The sequence below is a fragment of the Podarcis muralis genome, chromosome 3 (genome assembly GCF_964188315.1).
Source record: "Podarcis muralis chromosome 3, rPodMur119.hap1.1, whole genome shotgun sequence".
NCBI classification, from domain to species: domain Eukaryota; kingdom Metazoa; phylum Chordata; class Lepidosauria; order Squamata; family Lacertidae; genus Podarcis; species Podarcis muralis.
Genome location: NC_135657.1, coordinates 10,482,893 through 10,509,996, shown reverse-complemented (window position 1 = coordinate 10,509,996; position 27,104 = coordinate 10,482,893). Strand labels below are relative to the sequence as shown.

General features: G+C 45.3%; 1 protein-coding gene across 3 annotated transcripts in view; it reads left to right on the top strand.

Annotated features, from left to right (window-relative positions):
• Positions 1-6,121: 6,121 nt before the first annotated feature.
• The window catches only part of VRK2 (VRK serine/threonine kinase 2), a 73,596-nt gene continuing 52,613 nt past the window's right edge, over positions 6,122-27,104 (top strand). The window contains exons 1-8 of one of the 3 annotated variants that reach the window (XM_028725135.2): positions 10,047-10,180; positions 13,893-13,946; positions 15,043-15,203; positions 16,249-16,304; positions 18,533-18,602; positions 19,392-19,479; positions 20,606-20,714; positions 21,594-21,686. In XM_028725135.2, the coding sequence (XP_028580968.2) occupies positions 19,403-19,479; positions 20,606-20,714; positions 21,594-21,686 (279 nt within the window). In that variant the 5' untranslated portion in view covers positions 10,047-10,180; positions 13,893-13,946; positions 15,043-15,203; ... (1 more) ...; positions 18,533-18,602; positions 19,392-19,402. Of the gene's footprint in view, positions 6,298-10,039; positions 10,181-13,892; positions 13,947-15,042; positions 15,204-16,248; positions 16,305-18,532; positions 18,603-19,391; positions 19,480-20,605; positions 20,715-21,593; positions 21,687-27,104 lie in introns of those variants that run through there. The other 2 variants (XM_028725133.2, XM_077925424.1) reach the window with 2 other exon arrangements.

Below are 27,104 nucleotides of genomic sequence, written 5' to 3'. Positions count from 1 at the left end.
CGGGAGGTGGGAAGAAGGGCTTTTCTTCCCACCGCCAGCCTTCAGAACAGCCTTCTGAAGGCTGGCAGTGGGAAGAAAAGCCCTTGTCCCCCCCCCCAGCCTTCAGAAGAGGTCGGGGGACAGACTGTCCCCGGACCTGGTCTGAAGGCGGTTTCCCTAGGAACGCATTAATTGATTTTCAATGCATTCCTATGGGAAACCGTGCATCGCAAGACGAAAAACTCGCAAGACGAAGAGACTTGCGGAACGAATTAATTTCGTCTTGCGAGGCACCACTGTACTTTTTATATAGTCAATATAGGCACAGAGTTAAATTTTTTAACATTTTCTAATGGTGGTGTGCCTCGAGATTTTTTTCATGAAAGAAGTGTGCCTTTGCCCAAAAAAGGTTGGGAAACACTGCTGTAGGGAGAAGCCGTAACTCAATGCAAGCAGTAGCAGTGCTGCCATCCATTCTGTGCAGACCTTTGAGGTCTGCAGCTGACATTAGTGATGACCCAAAAGCCAGCATACTTCACTGATGACTACAGATTGTCATAAAGGCATAAGCGGCGCTGGAGGTCAGAGCTATTCTTCAACAGCAAAAGGGAAAAAAGGGAAAAAAGGGAAAGGACCAGTCTCTTCAGAGAGGCAAGAGCTTTGCAGTATAAAAATAGTGGTGTTGCAAACAGGAAGAGCACAGACCGCAGGGTGTGGGGTGGAAGACTACAGGATTGCCGTTTTCTCTCATTTCGGCAAATGATTGGTTTGTGCTTGGATCTGCTCCTTTTTATAAAATGATAGGCTAGGCGTTCAGCTGCGTATCTCCTATTTAAGCTGGAAGGAGGTCTGAGTATAATCGAAGGGACAGCTGCATTTTCCTGCCTTGCCGGGGGTTCAACAAGATGATCCTCAGGGTCCCTTCGAATTCTGGTGCTGGAGGAGACTCTTGAGAGTCCCATGGACTGCAAGAAGAACAAACCTATCCATTCTTAAGGAAACCAGCCCTGAGTGCTCACTGGAAGGACAGATCCTGAAGCTGAGACTCCAGTACTTTGGCCACCTCATGAGAAGAGAAGACTCCCTGGAAAAGACCCTGATTCTGGGAAAGATGGAGGGCACAAGGAGAAGGGGACGACAGAGGACGAGATGGTTGGATAGTGTTCTTGCAGCTACCAGCATGAGTCTGACCAAACTGCGGGAGGCAGTGGAAGACAGGAGTGCCTGGCGTGCTCTGGTCCATGGGTCACAAAGAGACGGAAACAACTGAACGACTAAACAACAACATAAGGCAGGAACAGGTTCATGGTTAAGCTATAGAACTCTCTCCCACTAGAGGCAGGCATGGCCACCAACTTGGATGGCCTTGAAAGAGGATTAGACAAATTTGTGGAGGAGAGGGCTACTGATGGCTACTAGCTACAGTGGATCTGCTCTGGCTCACAGATGAAGGACAGAATGCTTCTGAACATCAATTGCTGCAAACAGCAGGAGAATAAGCTCTTCTACTCGGGTCTTGTATGCTGGTTTCCCGTAGGCATCTGGTTGGTCCATGTCTGATCAGGATGCAGGACTACATGGACCACTAACCTGGTCCAGTAGGCCCTCCTTAAGTTCTTAATTAAGATGTTCTTAAGGGACGCGGGTGGCGCTGTGGGTAAAACCTCAGCGCCTAGGACTTGCTGATCGCATGGTTGGCGGTTCGAATCCCCGCGGCGGGGTGCACTCCCGTTGCTCGGTCCCAGCGCCTGCCAACCTAGCAGTTCGAAAGCACCCCCGGGTGCAAGTAGATAAATAGGGACCGCTTACTAGCGGGAAGGTAAACAGCGTTTCCGTGTGCTGCGCTGGCTCGCCAGAGCAGTGATGTCACGCTGGCCACGTGACCCGGAAGTGTCTGCGGACAGCGCTGGCCCCCGGCCTATAGAGTGAGATGGGCGCACAACCCTAGAGTCTGTCAAGACTGGCTCGTATGGGCAGGGGTACCTTTACCTTTACCTTTAAGTTCTTAATTCACTGTCATGAATTATCTTAGAAGGCTTTAGAAGACTACAGTGGTACCTCTGGTTAAGCATTTAATTCGTTCTGGAGGTCCGTTCTTAACCTGAAACTGTTCTTAACCTGAGGTACCACTTTAGCTAATGGGGCCTCCTGCTGCCGCTGCACCGCCGGAGCATGATTTCTGTTCTCATCCTGAAGCAAAGTTCTTAACCCGAGGTACTATTTCTGGGTTAGCAGAGTCTGTAACCTGAAGCATATGTAACCCGAGGTACCACTGTATTAGATGAATTCATGGAGGATAAGGTCCGTCTCAGAAACTGCAACTGATCCAGAATGCGGCTGCTAGACTGGTGACCAGGAGCGGCTGCTGCAACCATATAACCCTGGTTCTAAAGGATTGACATTGGCTCCCAGCACAATTCAAAGCCCTAAACAGCCTTGGCCCTGTATACCTGAAGGAGCGTCTCCACCCCCATCGTCCAGCCCAGACACTGAGGTCCATCTCCGAGGGCCTTCTGGTGATTCCCTCACTGTGAGAAGTGAAGTTACAGGGAATCAGGCAGAGGGGCTTCTTGGTAGTGGCACCTGCCCTGTGGAACGCCCTCCCTTCAGATGTCAAGGAGATAAACAACTTTCCGAAGACATCTGAAGGCAGCCCTGTATTGGGAAGTGTTTGATGCTTGCTGTGTTTTTATTACGTTGGAAGCTGCTCATATCCTCCTCCTCATCTGGGAAAGGGGTGGGAGAGGCCCTTGGCTCAGTGACAAAAGCATCTGCTACACATATAGCAGGATCCAGATTCAATCCCTGGCATTTGCAGGTTTGGCAGGGAGAGATCCTGTCTGAAACCCTGGAGAGCCCCTGCCTGGTAGCTGATGTCTACAGTAGGTAGAGAGCAACAGTCAATCATTGGAATGCGTACCTAGGTCTCTGGCAAGCAAGCATTACATTCATGTCCCTTTTTAGGTTTACACTAAAATCACCCAGAATGAATGCCAGAATGTGTGAAGTGGCTCTGATTTAAAGACTCATTGACTTCCCAACAGCCCTCAGGAAGCAACAGGAAAAAGAGAAGCGAAAGCAAAGGAGCAGGAATCGCCTGATAAAGCTTCTTTCCAAGTGACTCATTTGGGTAATGATGCAATGAAAGTTAACCACTTTCTGTTCCCCACTGATTTCCGCAGGGGACTGAAGCGTCTACTAAAAACAATGGGAATTTGCGCTTAACCCTGACCAGATCATGCCCAGAGCCAATGAAATATACTCAGAGTTGAGTGTGGATTTCATGCTCTTTATTCAGCTCATAGTAGTGAGGAATGGAAGTTCCCCAAAATATCTTCTTTATATACATTATTTACACAATGGCCACACGTGATTGGCTAATTCCAGGATTCTCCTATAGGGCAATCAGGTTGTAGATTCACTTCCACCTGGAGCTGGATTGGTTTGGGTGGCTCCTGTGGACGAATCATACTGCTGCATTGTTCTAGGACCAATCAGACTGCTGCATTCTGAATTCTATTGTTCTAGGACCAATCAGACTTCTGCAATTTGGATCCTATTGTTCTAGGATCAATCAGACTGCTGCATTTTGGATCCTATTCAACTCAGCATATAATACCCAACAGTTTTGATGAGGAGCTTCTTCTGTGTGCATTCGCCATCCTATCCCTGTACTCCACCCCTTTCTTTTTAACTATAGGCCTTGTTATCTCAACCCCCCCCCCCACCTTCTTCTTTCAAAGTCATGCCTGAAACCCTGGGAAGTTCAGTGCGACTTACTTCCCAGTAAGTGTGCTTAGGATGGCAAGTATGTGATGCAGCCCTCTGGCAAAGGCTGATGTGCACTGCTGCACACATGCCCCCCCAAGTCAAAATAGAAACATTGGTTTGGGATAGGAGGACTGTTTTTGTTGTTTAGTCATTTAGTCGTGTCCGACTCTTCGTGACCCCATGGACCAGAGCACGCCAGGCACCTCTGTCCTCCACTACTTCCCGCAGTTTGGTCAAACTCATGCTGGTAACCTCGAGAACACTATCCAACCATCTCGTCCTCTGTCGCCTCCTTCTCCTTGTGCCCTCCATCTTTCATGGTTCTTACATTCCAGGTTCCTATGCAATATTTTTCTTTACAGCATTGGACTTTCCTTTCCCTTCCAGGCATATCCGCAACTGAGCGTCCTTTCGGCTTTGGCCCAGCCGCTTCATCAGCTCTGGATCTACTTGTACTTGCCCTCCGCTCTTCCCCAGTAGCATGTTGGACGCCTTCCGACCTGAGGGGCTCATCTTCCAGCGTCATAACTTTTATATGCCTGTTGTCTTTGTCCAGGGAGTTTTCTTGGCAGGGATACTGGAGTGGCTTGCCGGTTCCTCCTCCTGGTAGATCACGTTTGGTCGAAACTCTCCACTATGACCTGTCCATCTTGTGTGCCCTGCTCGGCGTAGTTCATAGCTTCTCTGAGTTCTTCAAGCCCCTTCGCCACGGCAAGGCAGTGATCCATGAAGGAGGACTGTTTAGGGCAAAGGAAATAGAGAAAGAGGCATCAGTCGGACCTACTACTGCACAAGTCCATCTTTTCCATAAACAACGCATTGGTCTTTGGAGCTAGAGTGGGCAAACGCAACAACAGAAAGAGTTGTTTAAGGGTTCGTGTTTTGGGACTAGGGTTGGAACGATCCAGGTTCACATTGCTGCCTTGCTATATCTTCCAACATTTATCTGATGAAAATAGGGGCGTCCCATTCCAGAATGATAATTTCACTATTCATACCCCACACATCTGACTGGGTTGCTCCAGCCACTCTGGGCAGCTTCCAACATATATGAAAACATAACAAAACATTATTAAATAATAATAAAACATCTGCCTGGTTCCCTGTAGCTTCACTTCTCGCAGTGAGGGAACCGCCAGAAGGCCCTCGGCGCTGGAACTCAGTGTCTGGGCAGTCTGGACCCGGAAGCTGTATGCCGGCTCCCTCGGCCAGTAAAGTGAGATGAGCGCCGCAACCCCAGAGTTGTCCGCGACTGGACCTAACGGTCAGGGGTCCCTTTACCTTTACCTTCTGCATGTGCAAATGAAGAAGAGTTTGGATTTGATATCCCGCCTTTCACTCCCCTTCAGGAGTCTCAAAGCGGCTAACATTCTCCTTTCCCTTCCTCCCCCACAACAAACACTCTGTGAGGTGAGTGGGGCTGAGAGACTTCAGAGAAGTGTGACTGGCCCAAGGTCACCCAGCAGCTGCACGTGGAGGAGCAGGGACGCGAACCCGGTTCCCCAGATTACAAGACTACCGCTCTTAACCACTACACCACACTGGCACCAAATCGCTTTAGATACCTAATACAGTGCACAATTTCTGTTCTTATCCTGAAGCAAAGTTCTTAACCTGAAGCACTATTTCTGGGTTAGCGGAGTGTGTAACCTGAAGCGTATGTAACCTGAAGCATATGTAACCCGAGGTACCACTGTAAAGGTAAAGGGACCCCTGACCATTAGGTCCAGTCGCGGACGACTCTGAGGTTGCAGCGCTCATCTCGCTTTACTGGCCGAGGGAGCCAGCGTACAGCTTCCGGATCATGTGGCCAGCATGACTAAGCCGCTTCTGGCGAACCAGAGCAGCGCACGGAAATGCCGTTGTGCTTCCGAACTGCTAGGTGGGCAGGAGCAGGGACCGAGCAACGGGAGCTCACCCCGTTGCGGGGATTCAAACCGCCAACCTTCTGATCGGCAAGCCCTAGGCTCTGTGATTTAACCCACAGCACCACCCGCGTCCCTCTTAGATACCTAATAGGTCCATAAATATAGAATACATTCAACACAAAAAAACAGCGACAATTGTTGACAAAGGACAGCTGGACATATAAAGGACCCCATAACCTTCAGTAGCTTAGAGGGCCTCATCAAACCTAAATCCGGCCCTGGGGGTTGGTCTGGATGACCCTCGTGCCCCCTTTCCAACTCCGCGATCGCCCCGCGTTGCTGCTTCTCTCTCGCGCGCGCGCTGGAGCCGGGCGTTTGTTTGCTGAGGAGGCGTGTCCGCCGCCTCCGCTTCCGATAGGCTGTTCTCGGGCGGGCGCGCGCGTAGACACGCCTCCCCCCGCCCTGCCCAGCAGCCGGCCGGCACGTCCTCGGAGTCCCTCTTGCCGGGCCACGTGACGAGGCTCCTTGGCGCGGGAGCCGCGCTCTGACCGGCCGCCGTCACGCTCGGCCTCTCATTCGCCCGGCGCCTCAGGAAGGAGAGGAAGGGAAGGAAGAAGATACAAAGTTTCCAGCGGGGGGAGAGAGTGACTTTCCCGAGCCCCGGAGCCTTCTCCCGGCGGTAGGCTGAGGACTTGGCGGCCTCTCCCAAAAGAAGGGGTGGGGGGGAGAAGTAGGGTGGGGTCCCCCTGAAAGTTTGGGGTGACTTGAAAGTTTGAGCTAAGCCAGGGGCAGGGGGGAGGCAGGACCGCAATAACACCCCCCCCAACCATAGAATGGTAGCGTCGGAAGCACTGCCGAATTTACGTACAGTATTAAGCTAAACAAGCTATAGTTTAGGGCCCCCCCAAAAAAAAAATTAAAGGGGGGGAAAAACCCTGGATGTACATTTCCAGTATACTGTATAAGATAAGAAACAAATAGAATAAAACCTACATACAGGAGACCCCCCCCCCCCAAAAAAAAAAATTAAAGGGCAAAAACTGGATGTACATTTCCAAATTATAATATAAAAAATAAACAGAATAAAATCTACATACAGCCCCCCCCAAAAAAGGAAAAAAAACTGGATGTACATCCAAAATATAAGATAAAAAACAAATAGAATAAAGGCTACATACAGCAATAGTGTATTTAGCCGCCCTGACCCCGGTCTTGGCTGGGGAGGGCGGGGTATAAATAATTTTATTATTATTATTATTATTATTATTATTATTATTATTATTATTATTAAACAAGCTATAGCTTGGCCCCCACTCTCTTGGGGGCCCCCAAAAAAATTAAAGGGAAAAAAAAATCCTGGATGTACATTTCCATATATAAGATAAGAAGCAAATAGAATAGATAGATGAACTTTATTCACATTCGCCATGGCAACATAAAACAAGCAATATATACAAATAAAAAGTGGGTAAAAGGGGCAGTCAAATGACCAAGGTTATCTTTCAGATAGTGGCCCTTAATCTCATTGCAGCCTCGATAAGAACAAATAGAATAAAACCTACATACAGGAGCCTCCCCCCCAAAAAAAATTAAAGGTAAAAAGACTGGATGTACATTTTCAAAATATAAGATAAAAAAACAAAATAAAACCTACATACAGCAACAGTGTTTTGTGTAGGTTCCTATGATGTAAGTAATGGGCCCCCAATCATTTTAAGTTAGAGCTTAATAGTTATTTCACTGTTAATATACTTAATTGTGCTTCAATTCAACAATGACTTTGATAAAATACATATTTTGTTATGTGCAAATGGCTTTAGATACCTATTAGGTCCATAAATTGCCATATAGCATATATTCAACACACAAAAACAAAACAGTGACAATTTGTTGCTGACAGAGGACAGCTGGACATATGAAGGGCCCCGTTACCTTCAGTAGCTTAGGGCCTCATCAAACCTAAATCCGGACCTGAATGGTAGCGTCGGAAGGGACCCCTAGGAGTCAGCTAGTCTAACCCCCCCCCCCCCCCACACACAGCAAAGCTAAAAGAATTCCCAAGGGAGGGCCAGCCAACCTCCTGGTTTTAAAAAATCTCCAGTGAGGTGCTAAAATCCAAATAGAGCAGAAAAAAAGACTATTTATGTATGCAACCACAGCTGCTCGGATGTTATTGGCCGAGAAATGGAAAGAAGTCCCTGCCAGAGAAGAATGGCAGATTTAAATTGATGGATTATGCCGAAATGGCAAAAATGACCGGAAGAATCGGAAATTTTAAGAAGGAATGGGGGGAAATTGCTAATTTATCTTAAAAACCATTCTAAGCAGTTAAAATCGTTAGTTGGATTGGACTAACACATGTAGTTTACAGTTGAATTTTGGATATAATAGAGGCGTAAAAGATTTGGATTATTATAAAGGATGCAGGAGGAAATAATCAGCAGTAAGACCCACAAAGGGGAGGTCCAGGGCATTCTTTGGAATCTTGTTTTTATGCTGTTTCTTGGATATGTGATTGTAAAACATGAATATGAAAAATGAAATAAATATTATTTTTAAAGGGGGGGGGGAATCTCCAGTGACAGAGGAACCCCCGGCAAATTGGCTGTTCCAGCTAAGAAATAGTGGACTCCGTGTTCTGCTTCTCTACCCTCCTGTCCTCAGGCTCTTTGCAAATTTAGATTTTTTTTTAATAATGCAAAAAAAATTGCCGAGACTTTTGGGAAGTGGAAGCTGGAGTGAAATATTGCAGCAGTGGAGTGGTGGTTTCAGCCAGCCAGCCCCTTCCAGGGTACTCCATTCCATTCCTCCCCATGTTTCTTCCCCTCCCTTGGGAAAACACAGATATTCTGCATCTACTGGGCATGTTCTTTCAGCTGCTTTGGGTGGTTCCCCTTTGAGTTTTCTTCTCACTCCTTTTTAGGAGTGGAATTCCCTGCAAAATTTAGTCTCCTCCCTCCATAGGTTCTGTGGTGCATCCCTTTTGTGCAGGAGTGGCAGTGTTCACTTGGAAAATTGAGTTTGCTAGTACTGTAGCATGTAGCTAGGTGTGGCTCATGTATTGCAAAGACTCCTGGGAGATGAGTGGGGAGATGCTTGTTTTTTTAAAAAACGACTGCAACTGCAGTCCTGTACTCACTTAGGGCAGATTCTCGCCACACATTTAAAGCACATGACTTCCCTCAAAGAACCATGGGAACTGTAGTTCCCTCTTGGAACTACAATTCCCGAATTATTAGTTAAGGATAATTAAAAGTAATAGAAAATTAAGAAATGCAGAAGTATGATAAAGAACGGAAAATCATCAGAGGTGTCGACGGAAGTCAAAATATTGCATAAGATGTGAAGATTATGTTGTATGACTGTTGGAACTGATAGGTTAAAAAATCAATAAAAATGTATTTTTTTTTAAAGGAACTACAATTCCCAGTACTCTTAGCAAACCACAGTTCCCAGGATTCCTTAGGTGAAGTCATGTGCTTTAAATGTGCATTGAATGTGCTCTAAATGCATGATGTGCTTATGTCCTTAGCTGGGAGTAAGTTTTGAAGCATTCAGCATGACATCTGAGTACATATGCATAAGTGGGTGGGATTTTTTAAAGAAAAGATGTGTTTCTTTCTCCTCTTGGTTTTAATGTATTTTGTCGGTTTTGTCTGTCTGTTTGGTTTGTTTTAAGTCACTTTTCAAGGTAAAGCAACTAACAAATTTAAGAAATAAAAATGCAGTCTGGGCCAAACAATAAATTATGACCATACACATATGAGCCACTTACAAAACAGAACAGGTGTTTACTGCATGAGCAGTAAACAGCAATAGATAACAATAGACTACAATAACAATTCTATTAATAGTTGATAAATGTCAATGAACATTATATCAGCAAATTAACAATTCATGAATGCTCCATTAAATAAGTATTATTGTTTGGCTCCTTAAGTCAAGGTTGCAGTTGCCAAAATGGAATTTCTAGTTGCCATTTTGGGGCAAGACTGCTCTAAAGGCTTATTTTTCAAATGATGGACTGACTGTGATTGATTCTCAGTGAAACATCTGGCTAGTTCAGATGACAGCCTTGAGCTAGGTTAAGAGCTTTGAGAACTTAAATAAGAAAAGTCACTCGATCCAGAGACAATTCGCTTCTAGAAATTCATTCCAATTGTTCAGATAAAATATAACTGATAGAATTCTACAGGAAGGGGTACTAGTGTGTGAAAACAGTCCAGATCCAATGATCTCCCCAGACAGTGGAGATGCCACGTGCCATTACGTGGTCGCAGGTGGTCCGAAAGCCAGGTGCAACATGCGTCTGGCGCCTGGCTAATTTCGAACACTGGGTAGAGTGGGGCATTCAGGAACTAATATATAGATGAAATAACTCTTCATATGTTCCTATGTATTCCTCCTTTTCTCCCATTCAGGTGTGATGCCTCCTAAAAGGCACGGAAAAAGCAACCTCCCCACCCCTCTTCAAGAAGGGGTAATACTGAAAGACACCGAAAAAAGAGAGTGGAGACTAGGTCGTATGATTGGCCAGGGAGGATTTGGCCTAATTTACCTAGGTAAAGTATAGATCATCACCTGAGTCATTGCAATGTGCCACCTTTGCTGTTGATGATTTCTGGGTGTTTGTGTTCCATCCTTATAACTGTTAGTTCTTCAATCTCTGTATTGGTTTCATCTCTTAACCAGTTCAATCTTCGTGTTGCTTTAAAACACAACTTTATAACCATAAGGCACAGTTGGGGGTACTTGAGAATTTTGCTCCTAAATCAGCCTTTCGCAACCTGGTACCCTTCAGACATTTTGGATGACAACTTACGTTATCTCTGAGCACTGACTGTGCCTGATGGAAGCTGTAGTCCAATGAATATGGAGGACACCAGGCTGAGGATGGCTATCCTAGATTACCCTATTCCCGTCTCTAAATTATTGCCATGCAATTTTTAACCCAGCACAGATGCTGGTAATATGTAATTTCTGGGTTCTCATGACTTTGTTGTTGTTGTTGTTTAGTCGTTTAGTCGTGTCCGACTCTTCGTGACCCCATGGACCAGAGCACGCCAGGCACTCCTGTCTTCCACTGCCTCCCGCAGTTTGGTCAAACTCATGTTGGTAGCTTTAAGAACACTGACCAACCATCTCATCCTCTGTCGTCCCCTTCTCCTTGTGCCCTCAATCTTTCCCAGCATCAGGGTCTTTTCCAGGGAGTCTTCTCTTCTCATGAGGTGGCCAAAGTATTGGAGCCTCAGCTTCAGGATCTGTCCTTCCAGTGAGCACTCAGGGTTGATTTCCTTAAGAATGGAGAGGTTTGATTTTCTTGCAGTCCATGGGACTCTCAAGAGCCTCCTCCAGCACCATAATTCAAAAGCATCAATTCTTCAGCGATCAGCCTTCTTTATGGCCCAGCTCTCACTTCCATACAACCCTAAATAGCAACACTGATGATATTCCTCACTCCTACAGCTTCAGAAACCACTGTTTGACTTTCAGAGCTGACGTTAACCTTTAGGAGCAAAAGTGAATTTTTCTGGATGTCCCTCTTGGCACTGGAAGCTTAACTGGGCTACGCATGGTGTCTTCAGACACATCTCAGTTCCTGACCATCTGCTGTCCTGTCCCTGTGCCCATTCAGAAGGTGGCATGCCAGTTTCAACAGGGTCTAGATGCCAATTCCACAAGACAGCCAGTGCCACAGTGCCAATCTAAGGGAAACATATCCTTGTGGATTATCCGTAATCCACCTAACAGCAAATATTTCTGCAGGTTCCTCTTTCTAACCCATTGGCTTGCATCTGTGCTGTTGGTTAACTGAATAAGGAACAAGGAACCTAAGAGACAGTGGCCAAATGAAATCGCTTCCACCTTGCGGGATAACGTCAGGAGTAGAAAAGGCTAAGGAGTAAACCCTGGAATGAAATCCCTAAGGAGGTTGATGACGCCTTGTACACCTCCTCGCAGCAATTCCTGCAGCCAAGCTGGTGCCTAATGTATTTCTCTGCTTTCCTTTGGATCACATCAGCAAGGCCGGGAGGGTTCATCTGGGCAGCCCAGTGCCTCCATACACACTGCCCAGCCTGGGGAGGTCACTTCAGTGCTACTAATGCAGCGGTTTGACTTCACCCCCGGAGGCACACTCCATTGTCTCCCAAGACCGACAGATGCCAATAACAATAGATTGAATTTCACTTCGACATTGGCATCTGTCTGGATGCGTCCAAATAGTCATGTCACGCTGAAAGACTGGCTGTTTTGTGGGGTTGAAGATTTTGCAGCCAGAATCTGACTTGATTACATGCACGAAGGAGACGGTGAAGAAGATGGGTGCGCAAGAACATAGACCTATGAGAGAAGACGTTTCTAGACAATTACAGGCTTGATATCAGATAGCTCTGTCTGTATAGATCTTCTCTCAAAAGTAACATAATATTTCCCCTGAGCTCTGCAGGCCTCAAGCTTAAGTAAAACGCTTATCCACAGACTGAGCTTCAGTTAATGTCTTTTGTGCATGTTAAGACTTTCACAATCTTGTTGTTTTAGAAAGAGAAAGGTCTACTGGACCATATTTAAGTTGAGTTTGAAAACATTGCCATTTTTTAAACTTTCTGGTTCTGAAATATGCTTTCCTAGCATGGCTATTATGATGTTAGTGCAGTGTTTCTCAAACTTTGGGTCCCCAGCTGTTGTTGCACTGCAACTCCCATCGTTCTTGACCACTGGACCTGCTAGCTAGGGATGATGGGAGTTGTAGTCCAACAACAGCTGGGGACCTAAGTTTGAGAAACACTCCAGTATGTAAACCTAGCAGAAGAATAATTTCTGAGGAACACTGGTTAAAAAAAACCCACCCTTCTTTCCCTGTGTATGTGCACGTACACAAATACACTTTCTTGAGGCCATCAGTGTTTGCAAAATGAGCATCTGTTGCCAAAACCTCCAGCAGCAGCAGTGAGATCAGCTGTGGACAGGAGTTGGGGAATTCTATTTAATTGCCAATAGGCATAGCTTTTTTGCTCTCCCCTAGTGTGCAAACTTTGCCTGCAAAACCGGCTCCCTAAGATCTATGGCAGACACTTTTCTCCATTATATTCCAAGAGATGATTGCCACGAAAATGAACTGCTGTAAGTGAAAGCTGGCAGGCTCCAGCTGGCAGACCAAACCAGCAAGTTAACTTTGTCGGACTTCTGGGTGCTGTGGTGCCAGGCTGTCAGTGAGCGGGGAGGTGGAGAATGGCAATTTCCTCCAGAAATGTGCTCCAATGTTGCTGCTTGCTTATTAAAACTAATAAAAGCTGTGGGGGAGCGCCATAGCTCAGTGGCAAAGAACATGCTCTGCATGTAGAACATCCTGGGCTCAGTCTCTCTAGATAGGAGAGCTGAGGGAGACCAGCAGGAATAGGCAGTTCAGGTTTAGGTGGGCCGAATAGCTGATGCATATGGGTTTCGTTTGTGGAAAGGCTGTAGCTCACTAGTAGAACATCAGCTTTGCATGCAGAAGGTCGTAGGTTCAATCCCCAGGATCTCCAGGAAGTTCAGTTATATGTTCGATTTGCACAAGCTGCTTTCAAAGACTTTCGGATTGCTGTAATGGGATGATGAGCTGCTTGTGCGTAAAATGCAAGTCCCTCAGAGTTTGTTCAAGTCCTCAAACCTCTGCCTACGACGGAGCCCCTCCAGCATGGCTCCGTCAGTCGCTAGCAGAATCCGAAAGTGGTCTCTTACGGAATCTCTTCCAGCATAAAAGCTCCTTAACGGAAACACGTCTTCTGGACTCTCGGCGTGACAGTTTCCGGCGAGGAGTGGGTGTCCCTATAGGAGGTCTTGAAACCTCCCCACTGTTTTCGCTGGAAGTGTCTCTGAGCCATCCCTCCGACTCACTTTCCCCTGGAGCCCCTCCTCTCCCCCTGCTGGTTCCCTCTTCAGCTGCTAAGTCTGTCTCAACCTCGGTGAGCCCTTCCACCTCCTGTCTTTCCAATGGCAGTTCCCTGACAGATATGATTTATGCTTTTAACATTAAGTGATGTAATCTTTAATGATTTCATCTAGAAATATAATTGTAAAGAGAGAGTGTCAATTTAATTTTAAAAGTTGGGGAAGAAACTGTGAAGAAAAAGTCAGAAAAAGTCAGAAGAGTTTCAGTTGCAGATTATTTGTCTTTTATCCTTATTTTACTGGAGAAAATGGTGCAAGGTTTGAGTTTCTATTGCCCTGGCCTGCTATCTCATCTTATTCAGTGTTCTTAACCAGCTGATTTTTCCTTTTCCTTTTTTTCAGTTTTCAGTTCATAAAATGAAACTATCAGACGTAAGGTCTCGTACAAAGTTATTGGTAAAGTCCAGTTAAGTTGGGTTTGCATGGAAGGTGCTAATCATTCAAAATCAATGATACTATCTTCAATTATCTTCGGTTCATTTAAATTTTATTGAAGAAATCATTATTCCTCAACAATCTGTTTTTCTTCCTTTAACAGACAAGTTTCTTCTTTATATTTCAAATAATGATTGGTTGTAAGGTTGTAATTTTGACTTTATTAATTATAGTTAAAGGCTTTAACTCAATAGTTCTATCTCTTTCTTGATCAGTTCGGTCCCAGTTACATTTTCACAAAGATATTTTAGAGTCTCTTATTCTTAAGATAATTTAAATCAAGTCTTTAAAGTTAATTTTAATTATAATATTTGCATAATGGCAGAAGCACTTAATGGTATGCAACAGTTTCATGTGAATTTGGACTTAGTCTCCAACTTCACTCAAGGACCAGTTACTTTTTAGCATTGCCCTTTGTGTGATGTCCATGGTGTGGCCCTTTTGGGTGTTATTGGACCCCAAATCCCATATGCCCCGCAGAGGACCCTACAGTCTGCAAACAATAACGTCTTGGAGGTCCCGGGCCTCAAGGAGGTTAGACTGGCCTCAACCAGAGCCAGGGCCTTTTCGGTCCTGGCCCCAGCCTGGTGGAACGCCCTGCCACAAGAGACCAGGGCTCTGTGGGACTTGACATCTTTCTGCACGGCCTGCAAGATGGAGGTGTTCCACCAGGCCTTTGGTCGGGACCCAGTCTGACCCCTCTCCTCCCTCAACACCCTATATATGAGGCTGTGGCGTTTGCCCGTTCTTTTGAAACAGGGGGAGAAAAAGAGTTAATAGGTAGACCAATAGAAAATCCAGAGGCGGAGGCTACCCGTTTATAAAAGGGCTTAGCCCGAGGTCTAGTAGTTAGTTGGTTGGGAAGAAGCAGTTGGGAAAGCAGTTGACAGACAGATGGAAACAGAGAGACAGTAGAGTTGGTTCCTGTGTGAGGGGAGGTAGAAGAGTTAGAGACAGGATAAAATAAGACTAAGAGGGTAAAGGGTAACAGCGTTTCAAATGCATTTAAAGTTTATTTGTGTTTGCAATAAACTACACTCTTCATTGTTAACTTGAGAACCTGACTGAGACTAAGTGATTTACCGGGGAGAACCTGGTTGGTGGCAGCGGATGAGTGGTGTATAGGTCAATAGTCCGTGAGATGACCAGGGGCTCTGTACGAATGCCACAGAGGCTTCTCTAACTCCTCTCACCTGCTCATCTAAATAGCTGAGCCTGGTGAGTACCTAAGGTTCCCAACCCCTATAGTCATAATTTGCCAGTCGCCTCCTTATTTGATTTTAATCTGATTTTAATCTGTATTTCAGTCACTTGCTGAATTTTATGTTTTAATGTATTTATATTTTGATGTTAGCTGCCCTGGGCCCAGTTATGGCTGGGGAGGATGGGGTATAAGTAGTAGTAGTAGTAGTAGTAATAATAATAATAAATTATTATGGATGGATATTATTATGGATGATACAGGTTGCAACATATGAAGTGCCGCAGAATAGCCACCCCAACCCACAGCTTTAATGCCTCATTGTCCATCTTTGGGTGGAAAAATGGGGTACAAGTAGTGCAGTTGTTCCCCATTCTGCTTCACAGAACCTGGGGAAGAACCACATTGGTGGAGTGGGGAAGAAGACCCCAAAGTCATTTGGAAATTGATCGTTGCCCATGGCAGTTAATCATTCCTGCAGTGCAACCGGAGCTAAATAGGGAATTTTGGCAGATTCAGTTTGTCATATTTCCATGCTGCATGGGGCGGAGAACCTTGCCCGCTTCTGCCCAGTTCTGCTGTTCCTCCTAGAATTTGTGGGGATTTGGGTTTCGGTCTTTGCTCAGCCACTTGTTCACTGGATGGCTTTGAAGCAAGTTGCTGATTTATTTTGGCCTCATTTTCACATCTGATGAAATGGGCGTATGTAGGAATAACGGTAACTGAAGGAATGAAGAAAACGGGTAAAGGTCTACATGAGGTTCTTGTTATGCAGTGAGAAGATATTTTCATTGTTGTCACTGTTGTTATTATGTTTTTGATTTTATGATACTATTCGGGTTCTTTACCTTATTTATATTGCCCAGAGGTGTTTAGTTATTAATCTGTTTAGAGAAGCATTTAAATAAATTGTGTTGTTTGTTACTACACAACAAGGTCTGTATGGGACTTGTCATATTGTCTCTGTTGATGCTTAGTTTAAATTTTGTCCATAACTAGAGAGATCAATTCATCCGTAACCCACCTCTCTCTCTTTCTTCCCACCCACATTCTGTCCTGCAGCTTCCCCTCGCCTTGATGTTCCCATAGAAGACAGTGCAGAGCATGTCATTAAAGTGGTAATTTTCATACCTTTTTAAAAATCAACTTCCTTGGCAAAGGGCTGTAAGTTACTGCAAGGTCCTCTCTGTATCTCCTTTTTGTTATGCATTTGTGATGATTTGCGCTCACGATGATATTGGGGTGGTTATACTTGATCGTGCTTTCAGTAATGTTTGCGCCTGCAGATATCTTGGGGGTAGACAGACTGCTTTGTCTCATTCCCTGTAACTTCCTGCTGAAACCCTGTAACTTTGCATACCACAAGAATCCCAGGGTTTCTTTGTTTGTTTTGTCGCTGGAGTGCTCCTCCAGATGGCAATAATGCAATAACATGGGGAAAACACCACAGAACAACCAACAAAGCAGAATGATGTGTGGACAACCCATTATAAATCCACCAGTGATGCACTGTTACTGCGTTAATGACATGTTGCAGAATACTTCTGCAAACAAACCCCTGTTTGGATGGGCCTTAAGAGTGCAATGTATCTCAACAAGTGCTGAAATCTATCCTGCAGTTCCTCAGTGTTGCTTTCCATACATATGAGGCTACTATTATTATTTTTACCTCATTTTCAATGCGATTTCAGAATGTCTATAGGCCCTGTCCCTAACAGCACAGCATAATTTCCTGATGTATCTTCTAGTATTAATATTCATCGTTAAAGGTAAAGGTAAAGGGACCCCTGACCATTAGGTCCAGTCGTGGCTGACTCTGGGGTTGCCATGCTCATCTCGCTTTATTGGCTGAGGGAGCCGGCGTACAGCTTCCGAGTCATGTGGCCAGCATGACTAAGCTGCTTCTGGCAAACCAGAGTAGCACACAGAAACGCTGTTTATCTTCCCGCTGGAGCGGTACCTATTTATCTACTTGCACTTTGACGTGCTTTTGAACTGCTAGGTTGGCAGGAGCAGGGACCGAGCAACGGGAGCTCACCCCGTCGCGGGGATTCGAACGCCGACCTTCTGATCGGCAAGCCCTAGGCTCTGTGGTTTAACCCACAGTGCCACCCGCGTCCCAATATTCATCCTTACTGGAGTAATAATTCTTACTCTAGATTTATAGAATGGAGATGGCAGGTGCACCTCGGGGTGGAGGGCAGTTCCACAACCTAGGAGCTGCCACGAAGAATGCCCTCTCCTGGCCCACCCCACCACCCTGAATGGGGCACAGTGGAACTGCCAAAAGTCCCTCCTCTGCTTATCTCAACACCTGAGAGGGTTTGGAGGGAAGGAGTGTTAGGATATTTCCGTTCCACCTTAAAAGGGAGCAGGATGTTTGTGTCACAGCCTGCGTATTTCCTGTTTCACAGGATGTTTCTGTTGTGTCTTTGCTTTCGTTTTCTCTTCGTGCCTGAACGCTGAAGCAGGCGGTCATGTTTTTCTCTGTCCTGACCAACGCTGAATAAACTTATAAATAATGCTCTCCTGCGTGCTTCTTTCGCTGTGCATTATCTGCTGATAAGAGTGTGCACCAGCCCTGGAATGTGGCAAGCATTCTGGAACTCGTGTCGCTAATTGCTGATACTGCGTGTCTACGGGAGATCGATGGATGCTCCGGAGGAGACGGGGGGCCATGATGGACTTTGTCTCCCTGGCAGTATCCCAACAAGGAGACCTGTGTAAACTTGCACAGGAGAACTTCCTCTTCCTTAAACGTGCACCCTCAGAATCTGCTCCAATGGGCTGGGAGGAGGTCCCCCTTGGATAGACTTTGGGGATACATGGGCAGAGGACAGTAAAGTCCTGCACTGGAATCAACCCCATTATCTATCCTCTTTATTCATTTTTCACAACTTTATCGCATCCTTCCTCTAAGGACATCAGAGTGATATATAGGGTTCTTCACCACAACCACCAGCCTCCCCTTTTTCTTTCCAACAATCCTGTGAGGTTAATTATAAAAAAAAACTTAATTTTGATGAAGCCTCCACACAAAAACTCAACAACTCTGGTCAATTCAATGGGTGGATCACTGCCAGTTTATTTATAGTGGGAGTAGATCGCAGTCTCTTGGAAGCTGGACATGCCTGGTCTAAAATATGTAACCGTATGAAGCTTTGTGGCCTGAGGGTTTTTAAAATTTTGGGGTGCCTCCAGCCATTGTTCAACTCTTGAGACATTGTGATGTTTAGCTGGTGATATACAATGATGTTGAGAAACAGATATCGCCCAGCCCTAGTTGTGAGCGACATTCATTAACTGGGTGCGTCCAATGCATTTGCTTCTTTGTTTTTTAACGCAGGAATACCTTGAAAACGGCCCCTTGTTTTCTGAACTGAAATTCTACCAGCGAGCTGCAAAACAAGAGCATAGTAAGTGGAGTGGCAGACGAGTCGAAGCATTTACACACTTCTTACAGTGCAATAACGCTTTTCCAAATACAGTGGTGCCTCGCAAGACGAAAAGAATCCGTTCCGCGAGTCTCTTCGTCTTGCGGTTTTTTCGTCTTGCGAAGCAAGCCCATTAGCGGCTTAGCGGATTAGTGCTATTAGTGGCTTAGCGGGCTTAGCGGATCAGCTGATTAGCGGCTTAGCGGCTTAGCGGATCAGCTGTTAAGCGGCTTAGCGGATCAGCTGTTAAGCGGCTTAGCGGATCAGCTGTTAAGCGGCTTAGTGGATCAGCTGATAAGCGGCTTAGCGGCTTGGGAAAAATGGGGGGGGAGGAAAAAAACCCTGCAGGAACTCGCAAGACATTTTCGTCTTGCAAAGCAAGCCCATAGGAAATTCGTTTTGCGAAGCACCTCCAAAACGGAAAACCCTTTCGTCTAGCGGGTTTTCCGTCTTGCGAGGCATTCATCTTGCGGGGCACCACTGTACAGAAGCACAGAGTTGTTGTCTTCCGTAAATGTAGTTGCATGTATTATTATTTCCATGCTGTTATTTTCTACTAACAGTTTCGAAACGTGTTATTAACATTGTACACCGCCTTGGGATCTTTTGATGAAGGGCAGCATATAAGTAGAATAAATAATAATAAATAAAAATCTTAAGCTCACCTGTTTTGTTTTTTTAAAAAACCTTAAACAAGCAAGCATATTTTTTTAATAAAAAAAGGAAACTTCTTTTTTTTTAAAAAAAATATGTTCTTTACATTTTTGCCAGTCAAGAAGTGGATGAAGCTGAAACGATTGACATTTTTAGGAATTCCTTTCTTCTGGGGAGCTGGCCAGACTGAACATAATGGCAAAAGGTAAGGAAAATGCACGCATGCGCACACAAACAAGTGAATAAGAATCAGCATTTTTGAGGGTGGGGAGTTCAGTTGTCCATTTCCTGAAAAAGAGGAGGAAGCTCTTTAGGTCAGTGGTAGACCTCATGGTTTGTAGCCTGAAGGTCCCAGTTGCTGTCCCCCTGGCCTCTCAAATTCTTCTTCTTGTGGCGTTCACTTGTAGCCAAATAAGATTGTCTTCCATAAACACGGTTTTAACAATGAGTCCGTAAGTGACTATGGAGGCCAATTCTGGATCCACACGTCCTTCCACAGTGAGGACATTGGTTTCCGGGCAGGAGTTGATCACAGTGTAGATTTGCCAAGCGTGCCTTCCTCTTAGCACATTTCTCCCTTGCGTCCTGAGTTTGAGCATCTTCAAAGTTCATGACACCTTTGGTAAAGGCTGTTCTCCTATTTGAGCGCTCACAGGCCAGTGTTTCCCAATTGTTGGTGTTTATACTATATTTTTTAAAAAAATGCCTTGAGGCAATCTTTAAACCTCTTTTGCTGACCGCCATTTCCATTTTTAAGTTTGGAATGGAGTAGTTGCTTTGGAAGACGATAATCAGGCATCTGCACAACATGACCAGTCCATCGAAGTTGATATTGAAGAATCATTGCTTCGACACTGGTGATCTTTGCTTCGTCCAGTACACTGGTATTAGTTTTCCTGTCTTCCCATCAACGATGTCTCTGAAAATTTTACACATCACTTGGGAAGTCAGGCAAACCAATACCTCTCAAATTAGAAGAGTCTTGGGTAGTCCAACTACCGACTGGAGCATTAGACCCAGTGGTCTAATCTGCTAAAAGGCAGTTTAGTGCAGTCCTAGTGCATGCACCTGTGTACACAGTCCTTCCCTTGATCTCTCGACCTGAGTCCCTGGTTTGAATCGCTGTGTGGTTTTAATAGGATTGTTTTATTGTGGGTGCTTATATTTTAATGTATGTGTAAGGGGCTTTTATACTTCGTAGAAGCCTATTTTAACATTAAGTGGTACATAAATAAAGAAACAAAAAGAAGAATACGTTTTGTTGCTTATATTACAAGGCAACAAACCATGACAATCCTATGCTTATGTCTCTCTGTGTGTGTTTTATATAGTTACAGATTTATGGTGATGGAAAGGTTAGGAGAGGATCTGCAAAGCATCTTTGAAAGAGGAGGACGAAAGTTCAGCAAGGGAACGGTTCTGCAGATTGGAGTCCGCATGGTGGGTATTGGGCCCTTAGCAGTGCAAAGCTTGAAGGAAATGCGTGTTTTCTAAACAGTCTCTAACAGATGCTTGTGTACTGTTAACCTGAAAGGAGCTCCTCTAATGGGGAAGTTCTGCAACGTCATCCAGATGCAGATTGCTGTGCCGTTTTCATAAGTTATTGTTAAGGGAACTACATATTGCTTCAGAAATATTGGCTTGTATCCAACCAAGTTCTACTCAGACCCGTTGATGTTAACCCAAGTTAGCCATGCCTGTCAACTTTAATGGGCCTTCTTTAATCAGGAGTAGCATTGAAATACAACTCATTGCTTTCTTTTTCCATAGGCAGATTTAATTGAATGAAGTTGATACGAATTACTGTGATGCATTTTTTATCACTTTTTTCATTGATAATGGGGAGTTTGTGTATTGTGGTAGCTGGGGAGGTTGTCCTCCGCCATGAACCTCGTACAGTGGTACCTCTGGTTACGAACTTAATTCATTTCAGAGGTCCATTCTTAACCTGAAACCGTTCTTAACCTGAGGTACCACTTTAGCTAATGGGGCCTCCCACTGCTGCCGCGCCGCCGGTGTGCAATTTCATCCTGAGGTGTAAAGTTCTTAACCCGAGGTACTACTTCCGGGTTAGCGGAGTCTGTAGCCCGATGTGTTTGCAACCCAAGGTATTTGTAACCTGAGGTACCACTGTAGATGGGTTTAGATCAAAATTGCAATGCCTCCCTCACCCCCCACTTTCATCGCGAGTTAAGAAAATGATCTGTTTTTCCTCTTCTGCTTATTGCTTTCCGACTAAAACTGGCTGACCCACTGGCCTAATATCAGTATGACTCCTAGTTTCCTTTGTAATTTGTCTTTCCCCCTCTCCTCCACTAGCTGGATGCTTTGGAATACATACATGAACATGAATACGTTCATGGGGACATTAAAGCAGGAAATTTGCTTTTGGGCTACAGAAATCCACATGAGGTAAGGATCACATTTCCCCCCCCCCCACCTGCCTCATTGTGACATTTGTTTTGTTGGGGGTGTGTGCTATAGTTCATTGCTGTAGTTCATGGTTTGTTTTGGTGGTGTGTGTGCTATACAGTCATACCTCTGGTTGCCAACGTGATCCGTGTGGGAGGCACATTTGCAACCTGCAGCCTGAAGTGCTATGTCTGCGCACGCGCGTGACGCGATTCAGCACTTCTGCGCATGCGCGTGACGTCATTTTGCGCTTCTGCACGAGCGCCAAAACCCGGAAGTAACCCTTTCCAGTACTTCCGGGTTAGGCATGGTCCGCAACCCGAAAACGCACAACCCTCAGCGTTCGAAACCCGAGGTATGACTGTCGTCCATTTGTTTGGGTGTGGGGAATTGCATAGCTCTGTAGCGTCACCGGCATTTGTTCCATGGGCCAGATCCAGCCTGCTAAATGACAGGAAATGAACTGACTATGACCTTATTGTGATTCAGTCCAATGTTCCAGCTAGATCAGTATAGTCTGCACTGGCTGAAAGCCGCTCTCCAGAGTTTCTCCCCCAGTCCTACTTGTAGATGCCAGCATTGAACCCAGGGGCCTTCTGCATGCAAGACAGATGCATTACCATTGAGGTAGCCTCCTTCGCCAATGGCCCTTCCATCAGCACCTGCAGCTTGTCGTCCAATCTAATCAGGCCATAAAACTCTCTGTCTGTGCTATAGGGAGTGATCTTTAAAAGGGAAGGTTGAGGGATGCCCAGTCCTGGCACTTAAGCAACCCAGGGCTGAGACTCCCTGCCTGCTCTTTGCAGGGAAAATGTAGCATTTTGGGCCATCCCAGCACTGGGGTGGGTGCAAACGCTGCCTTTTCCTTGGCCTTACCCCATACGTGCCCACTCAACTGCTTTGATTGGCGAAATTGGCACAGTTGCAGGTGCCACCATTCAAACCAACACCTCATTTTGTAGCTGGCATTGGAATCGGGAGCAGAAAGGGAGGGGGCTCATCTTGGAGCAGCGTGGTGTAGTGGTTAAGAGTGGTAGACTCGTAATCTGGTGAACTGGGTTCACGTCCCCGCTCCTCCACATGCAGCTGCTGGGTGACCTTGGGCTAGTCACACTTCCCTGAAGTCTCTCAGCCTCACTCACCTCACAGAGTGTTTGTTGTGGGGGAGGAAGGGAAAGGAGATTGTTAGCTGCTTTGAGACTCCTTCGGGTAGTGATAAAGCGGGATATCAAATCCAAACTCTTCTTCTTCATCATCTATCCTCCTCCTTCGCCTACCTGAACACCTTCAGTTTCCAATTTTTAAAATATATTTTTACATACATAGGCTCAAAATCAGAGCTGCATTTCTTTAATTGAAACAAAAAATACCCCTAAAAACATAACCCTAGCATAATCTCTGCTTCGATCCCATTCTGCGTTCGTTAAGAACATGATCTTTTAGTGTGGCAGCACCTGAATTTTGGAACTCCCTGCCTATGGATATCTGTCAGGCTCCTTCACAGTACTCTTTTTTCCCCCCGGCACCTGCAGAAAACACTTTCATTTAGACAGCAAACCTACTCAGATGCTTGGAAAGTTGTTGCAAGTTTTAACCTGTTGTAAGTCTATTGTCCCTTTTAACTCTTCAGGTGTTTTGAATTATTGTTGCTCGTTTTTCTTAGTGATGATTTTTTTATGTTATCTTTTCTTTTCGTAAAACCTCTTTGGGGTTCTTTTATAATCGAGCGATTTGTAAATTTTATGAAACAAATAAATAAAATTGTGACTGCAGTACGAGTAGGCAGTGCCTTCTTTTTGTTTTAACTTAAGATGGTTTATACAGTCATACCTCGGGTTAAATGTGCTTCAGGTTGAGCGTTTTCAGGTTACGCTCCGCAGCGACCCGGAAGTAACGGAACGTGTTACTTCTGGGTTTTGCCGCATGCGCAGACGCTCAAAATGACATCACATGCATGCGTGGAAGTGTCAAAACGTGACCCGCACAGTCGCATGTTACGTTCTACTCAGGATGCAAACGGGGCTCCGGAATGGATCCCGTTCGCATCCAGAGGTACCAATGTATACAATCATAACAAAACATTTTTAAGAGTCGAAAGCGCAGTATGCAGACGGGTTTTTGAAGTGTAGTGCATGCACGCTAAAGCAGTTTCAGGCGGCTTGGGTGTAGCTTTGCACACACTGTGAGGACTTGCATTCAAAGTGGTCCCTGCAGCTTGAAATCCTTCGTTCAGCTTCCTATGCACACCTTGGTCTTTGTGTCCATGCACAGGCCAGCTGGATGAGACTCCCTGTCTGCAAATGCCACTGAAGTGGATGAGAACTCCTTGCGCCCCAGGGACGAATGCTTTGGAGAGATCAGGTGTTGCATCTTGCAGCACGGTTGATTGCCGCTTTGCAGCTAATAATGCTGTCGTTGAGTTCTTGCGGCCCTAATTAAGTTGGCCTGCTAATACACTGCTGATCCAGATTTGTTGCTGAGCTAACAAAGCAATATATCTCGCCAGGTTTTACGTGGCAGCTCTGTTGACTAAAACAATATACAGTGGTACCTTGGTTCTCAAACGCCTTGGTACTCAAGCAACTTGGAACCCAAACACTGCAAACCCGGAAGCGAGTGTTCCGGTTTTCAAACTCTTTTTGGAAGCCAAACGTGCTCCTTTTTGAGTGTTACCCTTCTGATTTGAGAGCCACACTTCCGTTCTGAGTGTTACGCTGAGGTCTGTCTGTTTTGGGTATTTATTTTGCATTTTTGTTTTTGTGGCTCTTTTTTGTGTGTGACTGTGTGGAACCCAGTTCAGCTACCGAATGATTGATTGTGTGACTGCAGTACATTGTTTATTGCTTTCATTTTATGGATCAGTGGTCTTGTTAGATAGTAAAATTCATGTTAAATTGCTGTTTTAGGGGTTGTTTTTAAAAGTCTGGGATGGATTAATCCATTTTGCATTACTTTCTATGGGAAAGCGTGCCTTGGTATTGGAACGCTTTGGTTTTGGAATGGACTTCTGGAACAGATTAAGTTTGAGAACCAAGGTAACCACTGTATATGAAAGAATGAAATACATTTGTAATATCTTCTCTTCAATATCTTCTTTCTGTAGTTGTGATGCTTTTCTGACATTAAGTTCCCTGCCTGTGAAGGTTTCTTTAGCTGTGATTCCTGCACTGCTAGGGGTGGGGCTAGATAACCAAACTCTACAGTTTTATGATTCTAGGTTGTGTTTAGTATAATTTATTGGAGTTTAATTCTGACCATGATTGCGCTTTGGGATCCTTCGTCTGTGATCATTCTGTTGGAGTTGAACCTCCTTTTGATGTTTAGTGCCTATATTTGCATGCACTTCCTAAAGGCTCCCAAACAAGGCAACAGTTAAGTGCATGACTTTAGACTCTGATTTGCCAGCTTTGCCAGTTCAGACATTACACTAAACCCCAGGGTGAGGAAGGGAAAATCCTAAGGGCCAGATTCTTTCATAGGACAACATGCTAGGGATAAGTAAAGCCAGATGCAAAAGTGCGGGGGGAAGGCAGTAGACCCCACAGTAGCCAGAGGTCTCCATCCTGGAAGGTGAGAATAATAGAATTGTAGAGTTCGAAGGGACCCTGAGGATCATCTAGTCCAACCCCCTGTAATGCAGGAATATGTGGTTGTCCCATACAGGGATCGAACCTGCAACCTTGGCGCTATCAGCTCTGTGCTCTAACCAACTGAGCTTTCCAGTCAGAAGCACAATGTTCAATGACACATTCCTGCCAGGCAAAACACTCAAAGCAGGTGGTGAGGGCTGCGGGAGAGTCCCAGGGGCCACACTGAGCTTTGCATTTGGCCCCTGGGTTTGTGGTTCCTCATCCCTGCACTAAGCCATACAGTGGTACCTCTGGTTGCGAACGGGATCCGTTCCGGAGGCCCATTCGCAACATGAAAAGAGCACAACCTGAAGCGCCGTATCTGTGCAGGTGCTTGTGCGATTTGGTGCTTGTCCGCATGCGCGAAGCGCTATTTAGCGCTTCTGTGCGAGAGGCAAAACCCGGAAGTAACCCTTTCCGGTACTTCTGGGTCGCCGCGGGACATAACCTGAAAGAACGTAACATGAAGCAAACGTAACATGAGGTGTAAAGGTAAAGGGACCCCTGACCATTTGGACCAGTCGTGACTGACTCTGGGGTTGTGGCACTCATCTTGCTTTATTGGCTGAGGGAGCCGGCGTACAGCTTCCGGGTCATGTGGCCAGCATGAGTAAGCCGCTTCTGTCGAACCAGAGCAGCACATGGAAACGCCGTTTACCGTCCCGCCGGAGCGGTACCTATTTATCTACTTGCACTGGCGTGCTTTCGAACTGCTAGGTTGGCAGGAGCAGGGACCAAGCAACGGCAGCTCACCCCGTCGCGGGGATTCGAACCGCCAACCTTCTGATCGGCAAGTCCTAGGCTCTGTGGTTTAACCCACAGTTAATTCCAAACCAGGTTTAAAAACAGCTTTCTTACAATCGCCTTGAGGGCTTTTTCTTTCTTTTTTTACAGTAAGTGGTATGTTAAAATTTATGAAATAACTAAGAAAGTTTGTGTTGTAATTTTATTTATTTCTGCTGGAAATTTCCATTCCAGAATATCTGCTTTTCATTCATATATGTGTGTGTGTGTGTGTGTGTCATACCATATAGAAGTGTTTTATAATTATTTTTGTCTGAAATGTTCCCAGCGTTACAGGCAATGCAGAGCACACAGACAGCAACAACAATGGGGGGTGTAAAGCAAGTAATTATTTGTTTACTTGTATGGGAGTGAGAAAGGCAAGCAAATAAAACCAGCCCTCTCCTTTTCCTTTGACCTCCTAAATGATGTGTTGGGAATTGTAAGATGATCGGAATCTGCTGACCTCTGGAAGGTCAGCTTGCTGCTGATTTCATTCACTTGCAGGGAAGCGTTAGGCAATCTTCAGGGCAAAAGAGCCTCTCTTTTTATCAATAAGCCTCTTAAGGTTTTGAGGGTTGTTGCAGTGTATCAGGAGAGGGTGCTGAGCCTTCTGCCCTGGCAACAGCCTTCAAAGCTTTTCCTTGGACTGCTGTGTATTTTTCAGTTCCATGTAGCTGCTAAGGATCAGGTGTGAAGCAGGTACTTTATGCCTTGAGCCATCAGATAATTACAATAAGATTTAATTGAAATCTGAATGGATGAATAAATAAAACACTTGAAACATCCACAGCAGTTGCTCATCCAGCGTTTCCTTGGAAATATCCAAGGAATGTGGTTCCTCAAATCATCTGACCGGCTGCTTTCCTTGACCAAACTGCTCTTACATTGAGGAAGAGCTTCCTCACTTTTGACCAAAATTCTGTCTCCCTGTCTCGTTACATCTATGACTTTTTGTCTTAAGGCTGGTGGAATCTTTCTTCTTTCAGAGTTTATTTTATGGCAT